Here is a 25,484-nt window from a genome sequence, read left to right on the forward strand (position 1 = left end):
ACTAGTGCAGCCAGCGCTATTGCATGTGCAGGTTGTGAGGAGAGCTAACGCTGTGTCCCTGTGTCAGGACTCCTCTCGGGAGCGCTCCAAGAGTTCCTCGCGGAAGAGTTTCGGAGCGGAGGACACCCTCGATGGCGCCTCTCTGACCCGAATGAGGGCCCACAGCATGAACCGCGAGAGGACCAGCGAGCGGGGCGCGGTAAGGGAGCGGGCTGGGGGGTGACGAGGATATGGGGGGGGGGGGTGTGGGAGGAATCTGTAAGAACGGGGATAGAAATATTGCATTGCAGCTTCACCAATTCAAAGTAAAATACTGTTCAAGCTTAATTAGCCACAGTGTACAGGGAACAAGCTCAGGAAGTCTGATTTTAAACTCATAGTAAAACCAGGAATAAATGCAATCAAAAGTCATCCTAGAATTTATAAAATATATATATTTTATTTTGCAGTTTTGTGTGCATGCGATTACACCTCCATGCAGAGTGGGGGCGCTCTGGTGTAGGTGTTCCAAGTCTGGCATAGTGAGGTGTCTTTCCCTCCCTGAAGATCCTGTAGTGAACTCTGTGGTGCTGGTCTCCACGCCCTCGCTGCGTTCCCAGATAGAAGCTGTGCTGACGGCAAAGGAATGCGGGCTGGTCTGTTAATTATGAACCAGTGCAGCTGCTGCTAAGGTGCTAACCTGTGGGAGTGTTTTATTCCAAGCAGGGAAGGGTGGGCTGCTGTTTCTAGGTGTGAGTAACGCTGAAGGTATCTGCGCACCTCGCCTTCATCTGCTTCTGTTTTAAAGCACCCGTCAAACTGGAATGGGCTGCAGGCTGCTGATCTTGGCAGTGTCTCCAGCGTCATTACCCTGGCGCCCTGGCATTCGCCGAGGTGGTACAAAGAGAACCATACCAGCGCAACGCAGTCCTGACTCCTGTTTTGCTTTTGATGTTGCTTTGAATATTTACCTCTTTGGCATCCAGCTGTCAGCTGATGCTGCGTATCCTCTGATTCTGTCTGATTTATTCTTACCAGCCCAGTACACAGGAGCAGGAGGAGTGCTTACTGGACTCCCTCGTTCGTTTTCTAGAATAGGAGCCGTGCCCTTCAGACTCACTCGGCACATCTTTAACACATTTCTATTCATGTGTTTTTTTGACAAATTGCCAAAAATAAATAAACCCAGAAAACAGAAGGATCCTGAACAAACCTGTCTACCCGATTTTAACTTCCTAAGAAATGCACATTGAAGCGGCACACAAGCACGTGATCTGCGTTCATTCACAGTCCTGACGTCGCCGTGTGCTGGTCTGTGGCGAGGGTGTGAATAAGGTATTGGATTAGCAATGGGAGAGGCGGTGTTTCTTTTACACAGTACTAGAGCTGCTAGTGGTTTAGTTGTCATGACTGCCCCTGGTGGTCACCCTGATGTAATACCGTTCCTTCCCCGCATGAATCAGACAGGTGTAGCCGATGACAGGTGAGCCGAGTGGGAGCCCTGTGTTTATAACTTGTTATGAATTCCAGCTGGAACTATAAATCCCACGCACTGGTGTTCTGTGTAGAAACTCATTTAATGCAAGTCTTTCTCAGCGCTGGTCCCAGCGTCCTGCGCATTGCTTTAGCTGTATTCCTCTCATAACTCTCTGCCTCCTGGATCGCTGCGGTCCCTGGCACTGCCAGCCTCGTCCTGGAGGCAGCTTGGGAGAGTCCCCTGGCAGCAGCGTTGTGATTTTAAGCGTGTCACAATGAAGGCAGCTTGACCTTTGTGTTGATTTGCTGTGCAATCCCAGCAGCACAGGTTCTGTAAATATCCAAGGTGGGTGTGTGGAGGCACTCCCTGCCTGTCTGTCCTCACCTGGTAATGCCTGCCAGTGGCACTCAGCCAGCCTGATTGCCATGGCGATGTGCACTTCCTGCTCCTGCAGAGCGTCTTTACATTGGCAATGATGTGTGTGTGTGTTTGTGTGTGTTTGTGCTCTACCAGTGCTGAAGGGAGGTGTAATAGTTGGAAAGAGTAAAGAAATACCCAGGAACTGCTCGCTGATCCCTATTAAAACAACAGTAACTACAGCAAGAACATGATTAGATTTCAAAAGTAGTTTAGAAGAAATTGGGAGCAGGTAGCAGCTTTCAAATCAGCATTCTGAACCGAGCAAAACAGTCTGCATTGAACACTGTGTTTTAGCTTTCAAAACGTCAACAGAAACTTAAAAAAATGGCCGGCTGCTTTGGGAACTTAAAATGTGCATCCCTTTTTCCTGCCATTAGGAGGCAGTAGGGAGCGTAACAAATTGTCATTCACCGTCAGGGGTTAATGTGAGGCAGCTTCTTCCTCTTCCTCATTAGTGTAATTAATAGTAAGCTTTTCAAGTCGATTGGAAGGCATTGGCTTCACTGTGCGAGTCTGCTGCCACCCTGTGGGTGAATGGCAGTACTGCATGTGCTCATTAGCATGCTGTACTGTAGCGGTAGCTGTGGACTGGTCAGCACACTCTCTGCTCTCTCTGGTTGTGACACGGTGGTGTCAGGGAGTCGAAGTCCACGGTTTCATTCCAGCCTGGTCCTAATCCTATACCATATTTTTCAAAGCGTTTTACTGTTTTGTAGATTATTGGATTTGTTATCCTGGGCTGGGCTGTGACGTGACACAGCGCTCACAGAGTTAATCATGTTTACAGGTGAATTCCACCGGGTCTGAAGTCCAGGTACTCCTTGATGCTGAGAATATTCCTTTAGCAGCTGGTAAGGTATTGGGAATAGAAACTTCAGAGCAACATGGCGTCCCTGAGTATGACCTTTAGGTGGCACTGCTTGCTCAAACAGCGGTTATCTGTGTTAGTCATTGCTTGAATGGAAATGAATCATGGCCATTACTGCTACAGGAATGGAAATAAGTCCTATTGCATAGCAGTGTAACCCATTCCAGCTTTTAATACAAGCTCAGGGGTGTCTTATTAAACTAATAGGAAAACCAGGAATGGATCACACTGCTATGCAATGGGAGCCTTATTTCCATCCCAGAACTAAACAGTAATGTGTTTCTTGGTCCAGTATCTCTGTTGGGTTGCATTGTGAGAAGTCTCTTGACGACTAGCAGTAATAAAGGCTTCAGAAAAGTCCCGTGTTTTTAAAAGCCTCTTTGGCTCCAGCTTGTGTATTCCCAGCCATGCCTGCTGGTGTGTGACGTTTCCTGTTATTGAGTATTGACTCAGTCTGTTAATCTCTGTACAAAGCCTTTCTTCCTCTGCATGGCTGTTTTCAGGGACGGCATTTTCTTTGATTTATTCATCAAACAGCATCAGAGGGAGTTGGAAACGTGAACCCTTGCAGGGGTGGCTAGAGAAAGCAATGCAGCTGAATTGAGATGGAAGCATTCGGGTTACTAAACTGAGGTAGTAGAGAACCCCACGTGAAAACACTGCAGGGCTGCACACGCTGCTGTCCTGCCTCTGCAATCCACCATCAGTGATAGTTAAACACGTGCTATTGCAGTGTCTCAGTTTTCTTCATTTGTAGAAGGTGATGCTCATGGAAAGATGAGCGGCCGTGGGACGGGCTCCACTGGACCTGCATTTCCCATCAGCTCTCTGTAGCCTGGCTGCTTTGGGAACTTACAAAGTTCTAGGGCTAGGCAAAATGAACATAACTTCAACAGAGCAGACAGAGGTGTGTCTGTGTGTGTGTACGTGTGTGTGTGTGTGTGTGTGTCTCGGTATGTATGTGTGTCTGTGTGTGTGTGTCTCTCAGTGTGTGTGTGTGTGTGTGTGTGTGTGTGTCTGTCTGTGTGTCTCAGTGTGTGTGTGTGTGTGTGTCTCAGTATGTATGTGTGTGTCAGTGTGTGTGTGTGTGTCTCAGTGTGTGTGCGTGTGTGCGTGTTATTTCCCCACGCTTCCCTTTGGGGTACCCGGCTGAATTTCCAGATATAAATATATTGAAGTAATAAAGTCTCACGTCGCTGCAGTACGAATGTCAGGGATGGAACTAGACTCCTGTTGCGTAGCAGTTTCACCCATTCCAGGTTTTAATACAAGCTTGATTAGCCACAGTGTACAGGTAACAAGCTCAGGTGTTTCTTATTAAACTCCTAGTAAAACCAGGACTGGATCAAACTGCTACGCAATAGGAGTCTTATTTCCATCCCTGTATGTGGTTCTTCAGTTGAGAGCTTCTTGCCTGAATCACTGGAGCCAGCTCCATAATTATAGGATGTGCTAAAATATGTATACATATATCAACTAGCTTTCGAGACCACAAAGGTGTCTTCATCAGGAGAGGAGTGGAAATTAAAGACAGGAGGAGCAGTCCCACACACTCTAGAGTAGCGCTTCCTATTAAATGCAATGTAGATTACCTGGACTTGGATCAAAAACCAGGACTGCCCCTTTGAGCTCTGGAATGGAATGCCGTGTAGACAGTGTGCATAGTAACCGGTCAGGCATGATGACTCCTCTTACATAGCAGCATAATCCACTTCAGGTTTTACTGTGACCGATTTCAATATCCTAGTAAAGCCTGCAGTGGCTTAAAGCTGCTACGGACTGGAGTCTTAGACTGCTGTGCCCTGGCACTGGAGCTGAGCCATACAGGACGTTGACACTCAGTGAAGGGACGCTACCTCTAAAGGGTTAACAGGTAAGGCCAGGGGCAGGTCACATGACCCTGACTGAAGAGGAAGTGATGACGTTTGTTTAAAGGGGCTGTGCTTCCCGGCTCCTCTCCGCTAACCAGCCTGCTCTGTTAATTATATATGGGTTTCTTTTTTCTTCTCTGTTTCCCCACCTCCTTCACACGTCTCTGTGACTCTCTGTACATCCCTTTAGCAAAAGCAGTGCCGATCACAGGGCAGATATAGAAAGTGCACCAGTTGCGCCACAGCTGTGACCTTTTTTTAAATGTTATTTTTGTATTTATTAGTTGAACAACATTAACAACAACTCCAAACAAAACTAGTTGAGAAGAAATTGGGAGCAGGTATCAGCTTTCAAATCGGCATTCTGAAGCGAGCAAAACAAGTTCGTCCCTGTTTTTTTATTTATTTTTTTTTGTTCCTACCTGGTGTGTGGAGGACAAATGGAGTTCTATTACTGCCCGAATTTCCTCAAGCCCTTGCAGTATGTGTGGGTAAGTCGGGGAGCGGAGCTTTCAAAAAAATCTTTCATGCTGCACATCTGTTTATATGAACTCTTGGGGGTGTCTGCTTGGCTGCCGGTGAAAGGAGATGGCTATCTGTAGCAACTCAGGAGTGTGTGTGTGCGTGTGTCTCTGTGTGTGTGTGTATCTCACACTCTCTGTGTGTGTGTGTGTGTCTCTCTCACTCTCTCGCTCTCTCTCCTCTCTCTTTCTCTTTCTCTCTGTCTCTCTCTCTCTCTCTCTCTCTCTCTCTCTCTCTCTCTGCGTGTGGAGGGGTTTGAGTTGCAGACTCGCTCATCAGACAGGACAGTGAACCCCCTGGCAGTCCGCTGCGTCCTTGTTTATCCACTGTCTTGATCTGCACTCTGTGAAGCACTTTGGGGATAATTAGTTTTGCCACAAAAGCTTTACAAGCCCGAGCTCGATCGACTCAAACCCTTTAAAAAGCTGTTTCTTATTTAATGCAAACATCTGAACAGCAGTTCTCGCGGTATCGCCTTCAGCCTTTTCAATTTGATAACGTGTTCAAGCTTCTATGAAACACTTATCTTTATCTGAGTTTGTACAGGGATGAAGTTTAACAGTCAGTGTCTACAGGTCTTGAATTAACACTGGATTGTAAAGCAACCCTAAGCCCTCCTTGGTGTTGAAGGATTTGAAAAGCTGCCTCTCTCATAACTTGCCAGGTTTGATTACAGTCCGGGCTACAGAGGCAGCTGCAGGTGGGTCGCTGGTCTTCAGCGACAGCGGGATATTGAGAAGACCGATTGCAGTGTTGCACAATATACAGTTAGGATCTGGAAGACGCTGTAATGGTAAAAGCAGCGGTTATCTGTCCTGGTGCTGGTGGATTGCAGACCATCCCATGCCACTGACCACCAGGCCAGCACTAGAAACTGCACACGAGTGGCGCTCGCAAATAGTGGCTTTGAAGATGAGGTGCCAGAAACAAACGTTTGTAGAAAGTGGGCTCTGAGATGCTTCTCTGGAAAGGTGCTCAAGCAAATTGCATTGCACTGTATTCTAGCTGTGGTCTATGTACTGAAGGTACTGTGAGTTTAATAAGACACACCAGAGCTCGCACCCTTACACTGGGGCTAATCAAGCTCGTAGTAAACCCTGGAATGATTGACACTGCTACACAGCAGGAGTCTTATTTCTGCCCCTGTGTTCTTGTACTGTGGTGTAGTTTATCTTTCCATATGTGGGAGGTTCGTGTCTCTCTTCTGTTTTTATATGGGGACACATGGAAGACGCAAACGCTTGATAGGACGCCATTCCCCCCCATATAAAGCAAAGATATTTCATGTATGAAAGGGTTAGACGGTCGAGTCTGGCCTGTCTCGCAGATCAGACTTCCTGTGCACACATCGGTTTTGCTGCTGCTTAATTGGTGCCGAGTGGCCGGTCGAGGCTGAAATGATATAAAAAGCACATTCGCGCTGTGCTGTGGTTTGAGCTCAGACACTGAAACGGGGGAAGTGAGGCTGGTGCAGCCTTGTTATGAGTACTGTCGTGTGTTTCTGTGTAAATACTGTGGAGGATATACCCAAATAACCTCTGCGTGAGAGAGGAGTGCAGCACAGGGGGGCGGGTATCCATCCCCCAAAACCAACGCAGCCTTTTTAAACAAAAACACTTTTCAATTCCTTTAAAATGTTGTTTTTTTATTTTTTTATTTCTTGTTTCAGTGCAATACTTGATAAGTTCTGTTTTGTTTTTTTTGTGTTTGAAGTTTGAACTTCTATTTTCTTGGTCTGGACTGGTACTATACATTTCGTTTTGAAGATACTGGCTGGAGAAAAATAAAACCCTTTATTAAATATTGAACCCAAATGCTAAGCCCTCGTTCGTGAAATTCAGTGGGCCCGGCCAATGTTTACTGCTAGTCGAGAGAACTGTGCTTGCACTGAAATATTGCTGCATGCTTTTATTGACTATAACCACATACATACACATAGGTTTTTCCTGTTACCTTTGTTGTGGATCTTGTATGTGGAGCAGCTTCTCCTGCTCGACACACTTTTTAAAAAGACACATTTATTCTGTGCTTGGTTACTTGGTGATCTCGCCTGCTGTTGTGTGATCTCAGTGCAGGCTGTTTCCACCAGTCACCCCTCTGCGTGCGTGTGCGTGTGCGGGGGGGGGATGGGGGGGGTGGGTGCGATGATTAAAACAGGGAGGAGTTTGGGTATAAGATGAGCTTATTATTTATCTGAAAGGCTTGGTTTAATGTACTGCTTTCATCAGTTGTAAACAGCAGGGGGCGCTGAGAGCCTTTTTATTTCATTTGATTTTGTCGTGCTCCTCTCCTTAAAAGGAAGGTTGTGTTCCTGCTGCGCGCATGCATTGGTATTTCTAATCACAGTTCCATTTCTGAAGCAGTGCACTTGGCTGCATTGCTATCCTGTTACTCCATTAAACCCTTTCTGTAGTTGAGGTCACGGAAGCTAAGCAGGGGTTGGCAGCTCAGTTTGGGGGTGTGGGGGGCACCCTGCCCTCTCCATGGCAGGCGGGTTCTTGTACCTATAAAGATCCTGGGCTCTAGAAGAGGGTTCATCTCCAGCCCCCTGCACCCTGGAGTCCTGGGGTTAGCAGTACTGTGTGTGTGCTTCTGTAAAAGCTGCATTCATAACTCTCTGTGTCTCTATCTCTCTGTCTCCCAGGCACGAAGCATGCTGGCAGGCACCCCAAGCGTATGTGTATGTGTAGAAATTGCCTCTTGTCTGATGAGCAGGCTGCCTGACACACACACTTGCACTGGCTGGCCCCTATTGAACAACCTTTACAAATGCACACAATGGATTTTCAGCCTCCAAGGTGTCTGCACTTGACTCAGCCTGGAACACACTGTACAGCTTTGTGAGTCAGACTCTGGGACTGAGACAGCGTTATAACACGGCTGTCTGTCTTTCTAGTTCTGCTGAACACCCCCCCTCTCCTTGTGGAAGCCCCCATATTTCCCTCTGTGCTTTTCCAGTTTAATTACAGAACCGTTCTTACAATTGAACATACCGGTAATGTTTTTTTAAGTTCTACCTTGAGAACCGCTTGTCCGGTTGTGTCAGAAATGTGTCATTAACATTTTCACAACAGGGTGGGAATCAGACTCCCACTGCATGCCAGTTTGATCCATCCCTGGTTTTACTAGGAGTTTTACACAGAGCACACCTGAGCGTACACTGTGGCTTATCAAGCTGGTAGTAAAACCTGGAATGGGTGAAACGACTATGCAGTAGTCTTATTTCTGTCCTTGCACAGTACCTCGTATCAGAATGTCGTTCCTGGTCCTGTAACCTGTTTGTCTTTCAGTACTTGCACATCCCTTGTGTGTTGTGCCAGTAATGCCTCAAGCGGCGTGCAGAGCTGGAGAGTGTAGAATTAGTGCCGTCTCTGTGCAGGGTATTGCGTCATGCAGTATATTGTGTTACAGGTGGAAGTTGTGGTTGTCATAAAGCAGGACTACATTACCATACTCTGTGCTGTGGGCATCTTCCATAGGGAGCCTGTTCAAACCACTAGATAAACACATTGTATTTTCTTTGCAGAATTGTTTCATACTTTGGCCCTGGACAGACCACTTTGCTTTCAGGGGTTGCCTCCTAGAGATCGCACTACTGCACAGCTGTCCCCCTCTCCCCCTCCTTCCCCTGGGTTTGCTGATCTCCCTGCTCTAGTTCTGAGTCAGGGTTTATTTAGGATGTTACAGTAGCGCTCCCAGGAACAGAGGGCCTCTCATCACACTCGCGGCTCTTGGCACTGTCCCGTTGGCCACTCCAGTTTGCAGAGTTTGTCAAAGGGCAGCCTGGTGCGTCTGGGAGGGAGCCAGGCTCCAGGGCACAGGGCACAGGGAACAGGGACAGTCGTCTTCAGTTTAACAGGGAACCTTCCATCTCTCTCCCTGTAGGGAGCTGTGTGGAGCGAGACTGGAGACTACGAGATGATGAATCCCAGAATCCCTGTCTTGGCGCTCTGTAGTTTGCATTTACAGGGGAGGTTTCCAGGTCTTTGAAAATGAGATGGATTTCAAACAGAACTGTTGAGAGAGCGAGAGACAGGGAGCGAGAGACAGGGAGCGAGAGACAGGGAGCGAGAGACAGGGAGCGAGAGACAGGGAGCGAGAGACAGGGAGCGAGAGACAGGGAGCGAGAGACAGGGAGCGAGAGAGCGAGAGCCAAAGCGCGAGTGTTTCTGGGGAGAGAGGGGGAGCAAGGTGGAGACGAGCCCAGGCCTGCTGGGAATGAATTGCCTCTTCCTGTTCCTGAAATGTATTTTGTTTTCATAGAGAAATATCTTCTCTTCCCTCGTCATCCCTCCCCTCCGCTCCTCCCTCTACAGTAGGGACCAGCCTCCAGTCTGCATGCAGTAAAAGCCTCCCATGTTGAATGTCACACTTGAATAGCAGGCCTTGGTTTCTATTGACTGCTCTAGTCTTTCATACTGCAGCTTGTATTGTGGGATTGGTGAACTTGGCTTATTCCTGTGTTTGCTCTGCCCCCAATCTCTTTTTTTTAGCTCCTTCAGCTCCTCCTCTCCCCACCACGGCTCCGTACTGGCCCTCCTGTCAGCAGACATCATCCCTTAGCGTGTTACTTCACATATGATTTAATTTCTTTTTTTTTATATATGTAAATGTTCCTTTGTTAAAATCGGCAGCAGTAAATAACAAGGTTCTTCGTAAGTCATTGATTTATTGTCTTTTAGAATTTTAGATTGTATTTCTTTTACAATGTTTCTTATTCCGTTTAATTCCACCAGCCAAGAACCAAGCCCAAGTAGGGGTATCTAGTCATGATTGCCGATTGAGTATTCCTTGTGAAGAATGACTCGGGAGCACAGTCTGTGTGTTGTGGCCGCTGTGCAGCAACACTGCACAGGACATGAATCAGTTAAACATTAGCTTTGAAACTCTGCAAACAGCAGTAAAGGTACAATGCAGTGATTGTAATCCGTAACCAATGACAACGTTTGTGCCCAAACCGGTCCTGTCGCCGCTGCTCACACTGCCGAGCACATTCCCCAGGCAGATCTGTTTGGAAACAACATGGAATCTGGGGTGGGGCAGGGTGAGGCGGGCTGGGTGTAGTGAGCAGGTAGCGCTGAAGGAACGTTGCTTCAGGGCTTGATTCACCACGTCTACATGGCCAGTTCAAAGTCTGCACCGCTTTCTTTTAAATCTAAACTGTGTTCCAAACTATAAATGCATTTATGTAAATAAATAAATAAATAAAAAAAGCATGCAGTGTTTCTGCATGCTTAGGAAATGTGGCAGTTAGTCGATTTTGCTGGTATTAGACTGGATGTTGTCGATCCTGTTGGAGTACCTTGATGTGATTTTGTTTAATTAGAGGCTGGCAGGCGGGCGGACAGTCTGTCTTCGCGGGGATGCGCAGCCCCCCCACTCCTGCTTCATCTCCTCCCGTCGCGCAGCGCAGCGCGGCTCAGACCGGCTAGATTTTGCCTGCTGCTACTGCTGCTGCAGAACCTGCCGTCAATTCTCAATGAGAAAGACCTGGCACTCGTTCTGAAACTGCAGACACCGTCCATAGTCTTGCAGTCCATTCGATCAATATGCTACATTCGTTCCGAGCAGCGTCCTAGGATTGGACGCGCAGTATTGATGCATACTGCACCCGGGTGGGTATTTATACACAAGCTGGATGTTTTTTAACAGCAGCATTGTAGAGCGCCTGTGAAACAGCCCTGCAGCTGGAATCCTGCGTGAGAGCTCAGCAGCGGCTGCCCTTGTTTGCACAGAAGAATCCGCACGAGGCCTGTGTGTTTCTAGTGCGGTTCAGGGTGGCAGTGTGGATGATGGTTAACAGTGAAGTAAAGGACAGAGTCCTATCTCAGCCCATTGAATCTCAGCCCCCAGTTACTCTCTGGGACAATGTTGTGAGTCGTTTTCAAAGATTCGTGAAGGATGCATTGACAGGAATTTAAAAGCTGTGTTTCTCAGCCTTTCTGAAACCAGAGACTGACCCCCAGAACCTTCTGCAATACTGTGAACATTATGGGGCTGTGTGCGTTTTTTTTTATCCCAGTGTACAGCTGAAGAAAAAACATATGCTCATATTTTGAAAAAAAATTCCAATATAATGTTTCCTTGAAGTGCGCCTACGCTGTTGTTTCTTATTGGTTTTGTAATCCTTGCAGATGTTCGAGCCTTTCAGAATATACAATTGCATTGAAAAAGCATGCCTCTGTATGAGACTGAGAAATGCAGGGGAGGTGCGCTGGCTGTACCTGGAGTAGAGCGACGTGAATAATGAACGCTGTGCTATGGTAGAACAGGAGTGAGATGACACTCACAGCTGAGAGATTTACTCAGTCTGTGAGATGAGTACCAGTGTGTCTGTCTGCGAGGTCCTGCTGTGAGTCACATGAGTGTGTGTGTGATTCATGTTTCAAAATGTAGTGACAGGAGCTAAGTTTACTTGTAAGAGTGAGCTGCGTGCGTGCGTGTGCGTGTGTGTGTGTGTGCGTGCGTGTGTGCGCATGCGCGCGCGTGTGTGCGTGCGTGCGTGCGCGTGGGTGTGTATGTGTGTGCGCATGCGTGCGTGCGTGTGTGTGCGTGCGTGTGTGCGTGCGTGTGTGTGTGCGCATGCGTGTGTGTGTGTGTGTTCAGCCAAAACAACAAATACATTTAAAAAAAGAGCTGCTGTTGCTGAGAGGATGAGTTCCTGGCTTTAGGGAGCAAACAGAACTGTGTAGCTGTGCAAAAACCCTTTAGCAGCATTAAAGTATTTGATCCTTTGCTATTATATCAAACTATTAGAAATGTCACACAGCCGTCCCCATAGCTCCTTCTATGCTGTTCTGTGTGCGCTGGTGCTGCACAACACGGGCCCCACATGTTCCGCCTCCATGGCTCTGATTTTGAATGGACAGCCGTGGCAATGGGGTGGGGGGGTGTCTGACTATCCTAACATGCTTTTTAAACGGAGCAGGACTGGCAGGTAATCAGTTCTGTATTACAGTGTAGCGAGGGCACTGTGGTTAGCAAAGGGTGCGATGGGATCTCTAGTAGACAGGATCCCTCCCCCCCCTCCCCTTCCCAACACCTTGCAGGGGTGCTGGTTGAGCCCTGCTCCGGACGGATGCCCGCAGCACTGGCGCACAGTCCCCCGGATCCTGTTTGCATGCGATTCTCTGAAGGAAGTGTGTCGTGAGAAAGGCACTGCTCTTCCCTGCTTTGAATGTCATTTGCATGTGTTTCCAAGGGAAATAAGGCCTGCCTGTGTTTCAGGGCTGCTGCTGTTATTTGTTTAAAGAAGGTGGGGTGGAGTTGGGTGGGGGTGAGAAAAAACGAACCTGGGAAATCATGAAACCGTGAAAATGAAAGGGAGAAGTGAGTTTCCATGCTGCCAGTCGACCTGCCTGGGCTAAAACAGTACCGCGTTCCCTGGATTTGTTTTCTACTGCAGGAGCTGCAAATTGAGCTTGACGTTCAGAGGACTCGCATTATCCTGATTCTTGGTTCATTTCAATTCAGATTAAGAGGCACGTGCTTAAATCGACTTCATGTTGTTGAACCAGAGTTTGTAACCTGAACAAAACCCCTGGAGAACTACTGCAACTGAACAGAACTTTTAATAAAATTCAACAACAGATTCACCCCCGCCCCCCGTGTGAAAGACATGTAACACAGTGTATTGTATTGTGGTTTATTTCCCTTTTAAAAAGCTGGTCAGAGGTGATGCGAATGTGTGTTTCCCATGCTTGTACATATGCAGCAGCAGTGAATTATTCTATAGAGCCATGCGTGTGTGGGGGAGTAAGTAGTTTAAGGTAACAATATTCTGCACTGGTATGTGGTGTTCTGGACTGGGGGAAGGGAAGAGAGTGAGAGTGAGAGTGAGGGGGGGTGGGGGCGGCAGAGGTCTGTCTTTTGCCCACCCCCCAGCCAGAATGCAGTGCTTCTGTTCAGAGCAGGGGTATCCTGTGCTGTGTGAGGAGGCTGCTCCGCTGCAGTGCTGTTCAGGGCAGGGGTATCCTGTGCTGTGTGAGGAGGCTGCTCCGCTGCAGTGCTGTTCAGAGCAGGGGTATCCTGTGCTGTGTGAGGAGGCTGCTCCGCTGCAGTGCTGTTCAGAGCAGGGGTATCCTGTGCTGTGTGAGGAGGCTGCTCCGCTGCAGTGCTGTTCAGAGCAGGGGTATCCTGTGCTGTGTGAGGAGGCTGCTCCGCTGCAGTGCTGTTCAGAGCAGGGGTATCCTGTGCTGTGTGAGGAGGCTGCTCCGCTGCAGTGCTGTTCAGAGCAGGGGTATCCTGTGCTGTGTGAGGAGGCTGCTCCGCTGCAGTGCTGTTCAGAGCAGGGGTATCCTGTGCTGTGTGAGGAGGCTGCTCCGCTGCAGTGCTGTTCAGAGCAGGGGTATCCTGTGCTGTGTGAGGAGGCTGCTCCGCTGCAGTGCTGTTCAGAGCAGGGGTATCCTGTGCTGTGTGAGGAGGCTGCTCCGCTGCAGTGCTGTTCAGAGCAGGGGTATCCTGTGCTGTGTGAGGAGGCTGCTCCGCTGCAGTGCTGTTCAGAGCAGGGGTATCCTGTGCTGTGTGAGGAGGCTGCTCCGCTGCAGTGCTGTTCAGAGCAGGGGTATCCTGTGCTGTGTGAGGAGGCTGCTCCGCTGCAGTGCTGTTCAGAGCAGGGGTACCCTGTGCTGTGTGAGGAGGCTGCTCCGCTGCAGTGCTGTTCAGAGCAGGGGTATCCTGTGCTGTGTGAGGAGGCTGCTCCGCTGCAGCACTGGGACTCTCTGGATGCCTGTACTCCTATGAGGTGTGTCTCACCTGCCTGGTGACTCACACCTGCCTGCCTTCGCTCTGTACTCTCTTCCAGCGCTGCCGAGCGCAAGACGGATGTTGTTCCCTGGTTTCCTTGGCAACACCCCCACACAATCACAATCACAACCCCCCACCCCCCCACCCTCCCCCCCTCTCTCTCTCTCTCTGTACTGTAATGAGGCCAACCCAAATCCTTCCTCTGCCTGTTTCCTCACCTAGCTCATTGTTCTCTCCCTGGGAGGGAGGGAGGGAGGGAGGGAGTGGGTGGGTGGAAAGACAGGGACAAACTGAGGGAGAGGGGGAGGCAGGAAGACTGCCTGCACACACAGCTACCCAAGAGCCCTACACTACACATGCTGTATCTGTGGACAGCTCCCTCCCTCCCTCCCTCATCTTCCCATCTGTTAATCTAACTACCCTTCAAGTGACCGTCGCTATCTGAGAGCCACAGGGTACAATCATTCAGGAGCAGAGGCAGGCAGGCTGGGGAGACGAAGCAGAAGCAACATCAGCCCCCGACACATTCCTCAGCCCTCTCCCGCTTGCTCTCTGTCAAGAGAAGGGGCTGATGTCATCAGGAACACTGCTCGACAAAGCTGCAGGCAATCTGTGCAAGTGCAGGCTAGGAGGCAGCCGAAGTGATAAGCCCAGCCCTGAGGCCCTCCCTCCCTCCCTCCCTCTCTTTTTTCTCTCTCTCTCGCTCTCTGCTGGGTTTCCCTGCTGATTTCCCAGTTGCACAGTGAAACCAGGAGGAGCAGCCTGCACAGAGCACAGCTGAAGCCCTTTTTCTCAAGGCTAGAGAGACAGAGAGATGCGGCAGCAGACTCTGCATTGGGGAGGAAGTGCAGAGCTTACCTGGCAGTGAGGAAGAACAGAAGAGCTTGCTGAGCAGTGCTGACTGATTAACTCAGTGGAACGGGTGTCAGTGAAGGTGGAGTGGTGGATTAGTTTGACGCAGTACTGTGCCTGCCTGCCTGCCTGCCTGCCTTGCGGAAATGAAGAGGAGTTCATTCAAACTGTTTGTTTTTCTCTATGTTTGTTCCCTGGTTTTAAGCCCCGCGTGACCAGAAGAGTGAGATTCTTGTTGTTCTTGCATAGAAGGAACTGCTCATTCAGTGTGTGGAGGACCTGCTGGCTCAGTAAACCAAGCTGGTAGGCTGGATAGAGATTTTTGATTTATTAATAATGTGCTCTTTGGAAAATGAAATGTCTCCGCTTAGCGCTTCACTTTCCTGGACTTCCATCTACTGCGGATCAGGAAAAAGTTTGATTGAGTTCTGCTCGAGTGTCTGGGATTAAAACAGCACACTGCCCTCTCAGCACAGCAGCTACTGCACTTCCTGCCTTTAATAAACTCAAACTGACAGTAACGAGGGGGCTGGCATTAAGTAAGTGGAATTGAAGTAAAACAAATACAGATTTTTTATTTTTTTTTGTAAAAATCTTACGTTCTTGTGATTTGGTTAAATTATTTTCTTTCTATTTTGAAGCAAGTTACTGATTTTAAACCCTTTTCAGACTTAAACCTTCAATGCTGCTGAGAACTTTGGAAATTCAATTGACAAATTAATGAAACTTTTATTAACTCGTTACAATTATTAGCTGTCTTCTCCACACCTGCTTGCCCTCGTTAACGAAAAAAAAAAAAAACCCACTTCTGCTGGAATCCCATCAGCCCTGTGCTCCAGCACAGAGCCCTGCAGTGTGCTCCGTGTGCGCGCTCGTGCCCGCAGTGGCTGGATCTCACGTGCCGTACAGCTCTGCACCGTGTCTGGCGTGATGGAGTACCTTGGTGACAAGCTGGCAGTGGCGCAGTCGCAGGTGACTCAGTGGATGGGCACAGTGCGGCGCTCCTTCCAGGACGCCCTGAGCCTGGTGACCACGACGGTGACCCCCGAGCGAAGGGGAGGGGCTGGGGGTGGCGAGGACGGCCGCTCCTCCTTCAAGCGCGCCTCCTCCCTGCGGAACTTCGCCTCGCGCAGCCGGGAGTCCATCCGACACTTCTCTGTGCGCAGCCAGCACAGGTTCTCACTGAGGAAGAGGCGTGGCAGCTCTGACCCGCTCAAACCCGTAAGACCGTCCGTCTGTCTGTCTGTCTGGCATGTATTAAACTGTTCCTCTACTCCTGATAGATTTTATGGTCCACAGCACACAGGTTGTATTCCATATATATATATATATATATATATATATATATATATATATATATATATATATATATATATATATATATATGTGATCTATCATCATCATTATTTATTTTTATACTTGTTACCTAGTACCACATTGTGGCTCTCAGTGTTTCTTGATTTGGCTGTGGATGCTGTATAGATAGAAATGTCCTGCACACCCCTGATCCTATATAGAATCAGTTTGCTGTGACGTCACAAGGAAGAACTCAAATCGAGGGGGGCAATCAAACACTAAACTAACAGATGGGCAATCAAACTTCCCCTGAGTTGGTTGCTATAAAAGGCCATTCAATATGGCCCCTCAGCTGGTCAGATTTGGGGGGTCGTAAATGGACCACAGGCTTTGTGACGCTCATGTTTACAGTCTTGATTCCTGGCCTCATCAGTGGCTCCCTGATTTATAAACAATCTCCTTTTTATTTTTTTTACCTGGTCATTGTCTGCTGGTTGGTATTTGCAAAAAACTGTGCGATGACAAATGGGTGCTTGATATTGAAAGCTTCAGTGGTTTTTTTCAGGGTCAGTTATTCTAGAAAACAAACCCAGCGATACAGTGGGAACGCTGGTTTAAAGGGGGACCATATTCACTGCTTCAGCTAGCACTACCCAAACTCTGCCCCGAGGATTAGATTTCCTTTGGTTTGCTCGTCTCGGGAGGAGTTTTAACACAGCGCGGTGCCTCAGAGGGTTCCGCGGATTGGCTGTTGTTTTTGTACCAGCATGGCTCTGCAGTGGACGGCTGAACGAGATCAGGAGTACGATTGAGATGTAAGATCTGTCACCTTGAAGAATGAGGTGCCAGGATCTCTGTGCTCTCACAGTGGTTTCATTGAGTCCAGCTGATGAATGCGCTCTGCTGTTGAGAGGGCAGTCCGGAGCGTCACAGCCGGGCTCTGTGGTAGCCTGCGAGTCCAGGGTTCTGTGACAGGGATACGTCCACTCACCCGCCTGAATGACTCGGGTTCAAAATCATTCAGATAGTACAACATGTGATTCTGGAACCAAATCGGGTTTCAAATTCTGCTGGCAGAGTCTCTGTTAATCTAAACTGATTTAATTACAAATATTGGACCGTGTTACCAAAAATGTTGTACCAAAGCGAGGACTCCTGAAAAACTCCTGAAATACGTTTTTCAATAATTGGGACGTATCCCACTCTGTGTTTGCAGGTCCCGTTTGAAAACCTGAATGTTTGAGTAAACTGATTCAGTAACTAGATGACTCTCTACAGTACACTGCACACAACCCCTCCCTCCCTCCCTCCCTGCTTTCATCAGGCCTGGGAAGCTCAAGCCTGCGGTGACATCTCATGTTTACACTGAAGTAGAAGGCAGTTTAGAAAGTACTGCAGTTAATACCATCACAGGACAGGATTGCTTTAAAAGGCTTATCAGAGTGCAGTGAGCGCCTCTCCTGTGTTTGCCTTGAGCTGTGCAGAGTGGGGCCGGCAACCAGAGGCTCATTAACAACGCCACAGATCCTCTGTTTGTCATTGGGGCGGCTGCTGAAAAAACAAAGTAGTGAGTCTGCCAGCAAGAGATTGATATAGATGTGCGTGCGTGCGTGTGTGTGTGTGTGGTAAGGAAGGAAGCACAGTTGTGAGAGAACAGAGAGAGAATGAGTTCAGGGGTCAGGGGTTAGGGGTGAGGAGTAGGTTGGATCCCTCTCGTCATCCAAGTGACCATACGAAAGCAGTGAGCTTCATGTACAGGCAGCTTGGCGTGCAGGACAGGCAGGGGCTGCTGAAGGGGTTAAGGGAGGCGCGCAGGTTCCATGTGAACAGGTTTGTGAATTTGAATGCTTCGTAAACTCTGCGGTTTAATGCTGTAACTCTGTCAGCGTTGGTTTTTAGACTGCCACCTCGACTGCGTTTGTGTTTCTAGCAGTGCTGAAGTGCGTCGTCCCTTTGGTCTTCAGGAAAGGTCCTCCGTGTTTATCTACAGGGACAGCGCTCCTGTTCAGGATGCCTCCTCCTGCTTTAGGAATGCTCCGTCCTGCTCGCAGCCTGCCAGGACATGTCCCACAGAGTGCTGCCCTGGGCAGTCTGAATGATCCAACTCCTACATTCCATCTCATTAGTTTCTAGTTGTTTTCAGATAAGGAGCTGAGCTATCTATAGTGTGTCCCGTGCGATCAGGGCTCCTGTCTCCTCTCAGTGTTGATTCTAGTCACATGGGCTCTTGTACCTCTGTCCCTCCCCAGCTGTAAACTGGATACAGACGCATTCCCGGTGCCAGTGGAGTCAGAATCTCATTTGAGCCCTACAAGGGAAAGGATGCCTTCAGTATTTCAGCTGCCTCTGCTTTGTGCTTGTTAATGGCTTCAGTCCCCAGTGCAATCACTGGAGCACATTTTCAGGACTGCAGTAATAACAGCCCTCAAAAACAACCTGTGATTTTTATAGGTCACGTTTTTCATAGTGAAACATGCCTCTGTGTGTGTTTTTTTTTTTTTTTTAATTTCTGTGACGCTGCAATGCTGGATTCCAGTCTTTGTTCCTGAGTGATATAAAGCTGCTGCTAATTAGTTTATACAGGAGTGTACGTGAGGCTTTTTTAAGTGTGGGAATGACTGGCTGAATGCAATCATGTATTTGACCAGTTTGTAGAGTTGCCTGGTCTTGTAAAAAAACCCCAAGGCTTTCTGTTATTGAGAGTGGGGCTCTGAATGTGAATTATTTATTGAAGTATATTTATAGCATGATTGGTTTGCTGAAACGCTCTGCGGCGGTCGGTTTGAGTCTGTGGTGACGGAATTTGAATGGCATGGGCTTCAGTTGCTGTTCCGCTTGCTGTATGAAATAAACAAAGCTGTGTTTGGCTGTATATTGTTAAAACCCCTTCCCTTGTTTCATAGAGAGAGAAGGATTTGGAACCCTGCTGCAGCCACCCCCGTATTCTGAGCGTGCCTCCCTCCTCTTGGGAAATAATGCAACACAATTGATAGCTGAGGGGAAGGGGCGGGGGGGGGGGGGGGTTGGGTTATTACTGAACCAAGCCTCCTGGCTGCGTAATGAAATGGGGAGGGGTGTGAAAAGGGACGTTTTTATATTTATTTTGAGTTTTGGGTCATTTGGGATACAATGTCAAAAATGCTTGAGCTACTCGAACCACTGCCTTCCACACTGCAGCCCAGCACTCTAACCACTGAGCTACCCAAACCACTACCTTCCACACTGCAGCCTAGCACTGTAACCACTGAGCTACTCAAACCCACTGCCTTCCACGCTGCAGCCCAGCACTGTAACCACTGAGCTACACAAACCCACGCCCCTCCCAGCATGCATTGTGTAGCTGTCTGAAGTCCCAGTGGTGAGACCCACTCAGCTGGATTGTTGACGCAAGAAGATTTCCTGAGGCCTGGGCTTGGTCTGAAAGCATGTCAATAAATCTTGTGATTCACTGCATTCCCGTCACACTCGGCATCAACATGAAGCCACAGCTCTTCCACTCTGTTTCATTGTTTACTCAAGTGCTACTCGAAGCCCAGTCGCTGTTCTTCTTCATAAACAACCAGCTTGCAAAACTGGACCTGCCAGGATTAATGGAAGCAGGGTGGCCATGTGGTGAGAGCTGAGGGACTGGGAGGGAGTGAGGTCTAGTGGTTAGAGCTGAGGCACTGAAAGGCACCGAGGTCTAGTGGTTAGAGCTGAGGGACTGGGAGGTAGTGAGGTCTAGTGGTTAGAGCTGAGGGACTGGGAGGTAGTGTGGTCAAGTAGTTTGAGCTGGGGGACTGGGAGGGAGTGTGGTTTAATTGTTAGAGCTGATGGACTGGGAGGTAGTGAAGTCTAGTAGTTTGAGCTGAGGGACTGGGAGGGAGTGTGGTTTAATTGTTACAGCTGAGGGACCGGGAGGTAATGTAGCTTAGTTGTTAGAGCCGAGGGACCGGGAGGTAGTGTGGTTTAGTTGTTAGAGCCGAGGGACTGGGATGGAGTGTGTTGTTGCGGTTAGCGCTGAAACTGGAATATACCAATAATGCTCTCTCCAAACCAGCACTGGCTGAAACGCTTGTCTGATTTTTACACTGCAGCTAGCCTGATGGTTGGTTCTAGTTTGCTGGCCCTGGCAGTTGCTGGTTCAGAGCTCAGGGGTGAAGCTCTGAACCAGCAGCAGAGCAGGGCTCCCCCTCCCCGCTTTGCGGCTCCTTGGAGAACCGGTTGTGCAAAAGAGAAAATATTTGGTTGCCTAGTTACCCGGTACCATAGTGATAGATCGCAGAGCCTCAGTGAAGCCGGCCCTGTGGGACCAGCTCCTTTGTAACTGTCAATCGAAGAAAATATTGGAACTGTTTCAGCACGCAAGCTGGTTATACTGAAGTATGTTATTTGTATCACTGTTAACATCATTAGAGGCTGCGGTCCCTGTATTAAAACACCAAAACTGTCTGCAAAATGATTTCTTTATTTCGTTTTAAATGAATGGTGAACAGCGTGCAGGGTTGGGTATAGAAATTGTGCCTGGGTGCAGCTCAGGTAGTATTGTGTTACAGACTGGAGCGCAGATGCATCTTGCTGGCAGCAGCAGAGATTCCAAACAGGAATAGGATTATTGAAGGGATCCAAGGTGAGAGATTCCAGACAGGAATAGGATTATTGAAGGGATCCAAGCTCGACGCTCTCCACGGCTGGTCCCTCTCTAGCGCCCCAAGTGGTGACGGCCGTTCTCGCGGGTGTCATGGTGCCACAGTTCCTCACATGTTCTCCACTTGAGCTCCATGAGGCCTGTAGCGTTCCGATCGCTCTCCTGAGCCAGCTCTGTGTTCTGGAAACACACAGGCACCCAAAGCGAAGTGCCTCCTGGAAACTAATATTCACAGAGGAGTGCCGTAGAGACGAGTCTGTGTCCAAAAAATAAATAAATAAAAGGTTTACATACAGATGTAGTATTCTTGGAATCTGGTGTGTGTTGAAACAGTGCAGGATGATCCAATATGGACCTGCTCCTGTCTCCACCTTTTTTCAGTTGTGTAACAGATTAGTGGCGCTGTAATGAATGAGGGGGTCACCTTTATAAATGAGGTGCCCCTTTGCTATAACCAGGGAAAGTCAGGGTTTAATGGTATTAAATCGGGTTTGGGGGGTAAAATCAAGGATTTCTAGCATTTCAGGCTTGTGTTTAGAGTCGTGCAGTGTTCTGCAGCACAGACTGCACACCTCGCCTCTTGTGCAGGCTTGCTCTTGCTGCTTTGCTGTGCATTGTTTCAAAGTCTTGTTTTATTTTTTATAAAGCAAGCAAAAAAGGCAGAATAACTGGAGCGGGACGGCCTTAGGGAATCGCGCTGCCACTGAAGGCTATTTCACAATTTCTAGGATGTTTTGAAAAAGCCTGATGCCTGCATTGAACACGACTCTAAAATCATTTTACACAATTCTAGCAAGATTTGTTGCTGCTGTTTTTAAACGCCACTTTTCCTGAATAGTGTCATCTTTACATGTTCTTATTTTCTGGTTTTATCTTTTTTTTCTGTCAGTTTTTATTATTTTAAAAAGCTTGTTTAATCGGCACGGAATAGGGGTGGAATCGGGTTCTGTTTAATCATGCTCACATCAGCAATTGTTGGAGTCTCGCAGACCAGGGCAGCACATGGATGTGTTTCTGTGGCAGGAAATCCTGTGTGTTTTACGAGCAGCGTGTGAACTGCCACTGTCCTGCTTGTGTGCGGTGACTTCATTTTCTTTGGCATGTCGTTCTCCTTGACCCGCGGGATTTTGGATTTTCCGTGTTGAGGTGAAAGACAGCAATCGTCCGAAACAGGATGTTCTCTTCATATCCACCTGGCCCTGTCCAAACACATGCACCTCCACTTGTGGGCTCGAGGGTGGTGGGGGAGCACTGTGCTGAGGAGGGTTAGCGTTGGACCTGTTCCATCTCCCTCCCTGCCTGCCTCGTTAGTACAGTGCAGGGTGCTGCTGTAGACAAATTCAGCACACTGTCTGAACACCCTGACCTACATAACAGCCCCTCTCGAATCGCTGACTAAATCTCATTGGCCAGTCAGCACAGCGCTCGGAACAGGATGCTTCCTTGAACCCTGGCTCTCCCAGTCTCTGTACCATGCAGCTGCCTCGAGTTCTTTAGACAGTTTGGCTGTATCTGCAGCTTGGTGCGATTTTAGTAAATAGTGATTACAGTTTACACCACTCGGCTACCTCGATTTCCCCCCCCCCCCCCCCCACACACACACAGGCACACGCACGCACACACACACACACACACACACACACACACACACAGGCGCACACACACACACACACACACACACACACACACAGGCACACGCACGCACACACACACACACACACTTTGTGCCAGTCGTGCACTTCCTGTTCGAGATGTGTGTCACTTTGACTGTGAGGTGGTGGGGCTCGATCTCTGGCAAAGCAGGTTTTTTGAGGGGGTTTTGGTGTGGTGTTAAACTTTTGAACTGTGTTGACATAGCGAGCAGCAGAAAAGGTGCCGTCTTTCTCTGTAACACTTTGTGATCTGTGTTTACACGAAGGTGGAAATCACAAAGTGATCATTTCTGTAAGAAAGCCTTCTTGTAGCTGGGTCCCGGGCAGGTGGGAACACGTTACGAAGTAAAACAGTCTTGCAAAACACATTTCTGAGTCCTCCTCGATCTGTGTACACCAGTATCTTCTCTTGTGTGCGGATGTCATCCTGTGCACAGAACAAATGACACATTGTTTAAACCAACTACAGCTTGTTTTGAATGTTTAGCAGCATTTCCTGAGTACTGTTATAGCGTGTGCAGGGCCTTTTATAAAAGCATATCAAAGTGCAGTAAGGCACAGTGAAAGCATGGTAAAGCTCAGAGAGGTACAGTACAGCATGTCAAAACTTGTCAAAACAGGGTAAACTACATTGTAATTACATAGTACATCTGTAGGAAAAGCACAGCAAACCTGCTAAATTTAAAATGAGTGGAGAGAGAGAGAGCTAGCTCCAGGCTTCTGCCTACCTCTTCCACACATTTCTCAAGACTGCGTGTGTGAAAATTTAAAGGAATAGTTGCATGATATTTCTAACCTGATTTGATTTTTAATTTTTTTTTAATTGACATCGATGTGTCTGGTCAGCTGAACATGTTTGCACAGTAACACTCGCTCAGGTCTGTATACAGGATCAGAGCACAGCATTCCACTCATACACTGCAGAGGGCTGCTCCCATTCATTTTGTGCCTCTACTTGGTGCAGAAAGAGGGGGTCGTTTTAGTGCTGGGTTTTGTGGTAATGATTTTAGAATCAGTTGAGGTGTTCCAAAGTTCAATGTAGTTCAATGTACTTCAGAGCTCCAATTACTAACTGCTTTGGTCAGCTGCAACTATTAAGAGCAAAATCGTGCTGGATTTAGAAAATGCCAAAAAAAAGAGCTCTCGATGAAACGTTTGTCATTGAATTTTCATTGGTCTTTTCAGTGTTTCTGACTGATTTCGTACCACGGAAATCACTTCCAGGTTTTCACACACGCAGTGCGGTAAAGTTCAGTTCAGAGTGATTTAGCTGAGAACACACGCCTTCTGCAGCGCTGTGCGCTCCGAGTCTCTGAGCAGCACAGGCGCTGCAGTGATTTAGCTGAGAACACAAGCCTTCTGCAGCGATGTGCGCTCCGAGTCTCTGAGCAGCACAGGCACTGCAGTGATTTAGCTGAGAACACACGCCTTCTGCAGCGCTGTGCGCTCCGAATCTCTGAGCAGCACAGGCGCTGCAGTGATTTAGCTGAGAACACACGCCTTCTGCAGCGCTGTGCGCTCCGAGTCTCTGAGCAGCACAGGCACTGCAGTGATTTAGCTGAGAACACACGCCTTCTGCAGCGCTGTGCGCTCCGAGTCTCTGAGCAGCACAGGCACTGCAGTGATTTAGCTGAGAACACACGCCTTCTGCAGTGCTGTGCGCTCCGAGTCTCTGAGCAACACAGGCACTGCAGTGATTTAGCTGAGAACACACGCCTTCTGCAGTGCTGTGCGCTCCGAGTCTCTGAGCAGCACAGGCAACATTCAGTGCATTAATGTGGCCCTGTGTAGCTGCAGAGGAGCAGGTGAGCTGAGGACACAGAAACCCACCTGCTCTGCATTGAGGTCAGGGGGCTCTCCTCATTAAAACGTCATTCAGTACTGTGAACTGGGGAGGGGGTATATAATGGCAGTACTGAGTGTACATAGAGTCTTTATCGGGGCAGGGCTGCTGTGCACGAAGCTTGTGTACAGGGTCTCTATATAGGGTCAGTATTGTTCCAGACTCCCCTGGCTCATGATCCTCTCTCCCGCTCTCTCTGCAGGACCAGCTGAAGCAATGTGTCACCAAGCCGAGCTCTGACTCCAAGGACACAGACACGCTGGTCCATGAGGCTGACAGCCAGTATGGCACGTGGGACACGGGACTCCGCACTGATGACAGGTGAGTGCAGGGAGGTGCGCAGGGCCTCTGTGTGAGGGAGGGTTGAGCTGTCCCCCATCTCTCCCCAATGATCTGTCCCGTCCCGTCCCCCCAGGACACTGGCTGTGGGAGCTGTGCAGGACAGGCGGTCCTCGCTCCAGCCTTGTAACGCTCTGCTGTCTCCTGCTTTAAAGTCTCCTTTATACATGACCGGCTGCACGTCCCTCTGAACCGCCCTGTTCTGTGATATTCCTTTTCAATTCATTATGACCTGCTTGCCAGGATGTTCGCTCTCTTTCTCCAGCAAATGTTCTTCAGCCTGGTTTGGCTCGTTGTCAAGGCAATGCAGTCCTCAGTGCCGCTTCTCAAACAGGGGGAGTTACAGGCTGCACGTGGTCTGCGCTGCCCTCTAGTGGAACGCTCTTCAATGACAGCTTTTGTCAGAGAACTGTTATTCTGACTGTTGAACACGTGTGTGTGTGTGTGTGTGAGAGTGTCTCAGTCCTGAATATCAGTGTGTGTCTCTGCAGGACGCTCAGTCTGAAACGTGTTTTTTTTTTTGTTTTTGTTGTTCCAGCCTCACGCCTGCCACCCCGACGGGGAGCAGCAGCCCCAGCGCGTCTCTGCGGAGACGAACCCCCGACCGGGACTCTGCGCTGTCCCTCTCCTCCAGCACGCCGGGCGAGCTCGTCGAGACAGCCTTCCCTGACGTGAGTAGCAGGTGTTTTCTGCGTGTTGTTGTAAGGACCCCCGTCTCAGTGTGTCCTCCCCGCTCACTCGCTCGTGAGACTCCTCTTCTCTGATGTTTTCTGTGTGTTGTTGTAAGGACCCCTGTCTCAGTGTGTCCTCCCCGCTCACTCGCTCGTGAGACTCCTCTTCTCTGATGTTTTCTGTGTGTTGTTGTAAGGACTCCCGTCTCAGTGTGTCCTCCCCGCTCACTCGCTCGTGAGACTCCTCTTCTCTGATGTTTTCTGTGTGTTGTTGTAAGGACCCCCGTCTCAGTGTGTCCTCCCCGCTCACTCGCTCGTGAGA

General features: G+C 48.8%; 1 protein-coding gene across 1 annotated transcript in view; it reads left to right on the plus strand.

The window, feature by feature from the left end:
• LOC117973308 (uncharacterized protein KIAA1671-like) overlaps positions 1-25,484 on the plus strand; it is a 54,566-nt gene that overhangs the window by 23,252 nt on the left and 5,830 nt on the right. The window contains exons 6-8 of the mRNA XM_058994286.1: positions 68-199; positions 24,355-24,473; positions 25,030-25,162. Coding sequence (XP_058850269.1) covers positions 68-199; positions 24,355-24,473; positions 25,030-25,162 — 384 coding nt within the window. The remainder of the gene's footprint in view (positions 1-67; positions 200-24,354; positions 24,474-25,029; positions 25,163-25,484) is intronic.

Source organism: Acipenser ruthenus, chromosome 21, assembly GCF_902713425.1.
Source record: "Acipenser ruthenus chromosome 21, fAciRut3.2 maternal haplotype, whole genome shotgun sequence".
In the NCBI taxonomy this organism is placed as follows: Eukaryota; Metazoa; Chordata; class Actinopteri; order Acipenseriformes; family Acipenseridae; genus Acipenser; species Acipenser ruthenus.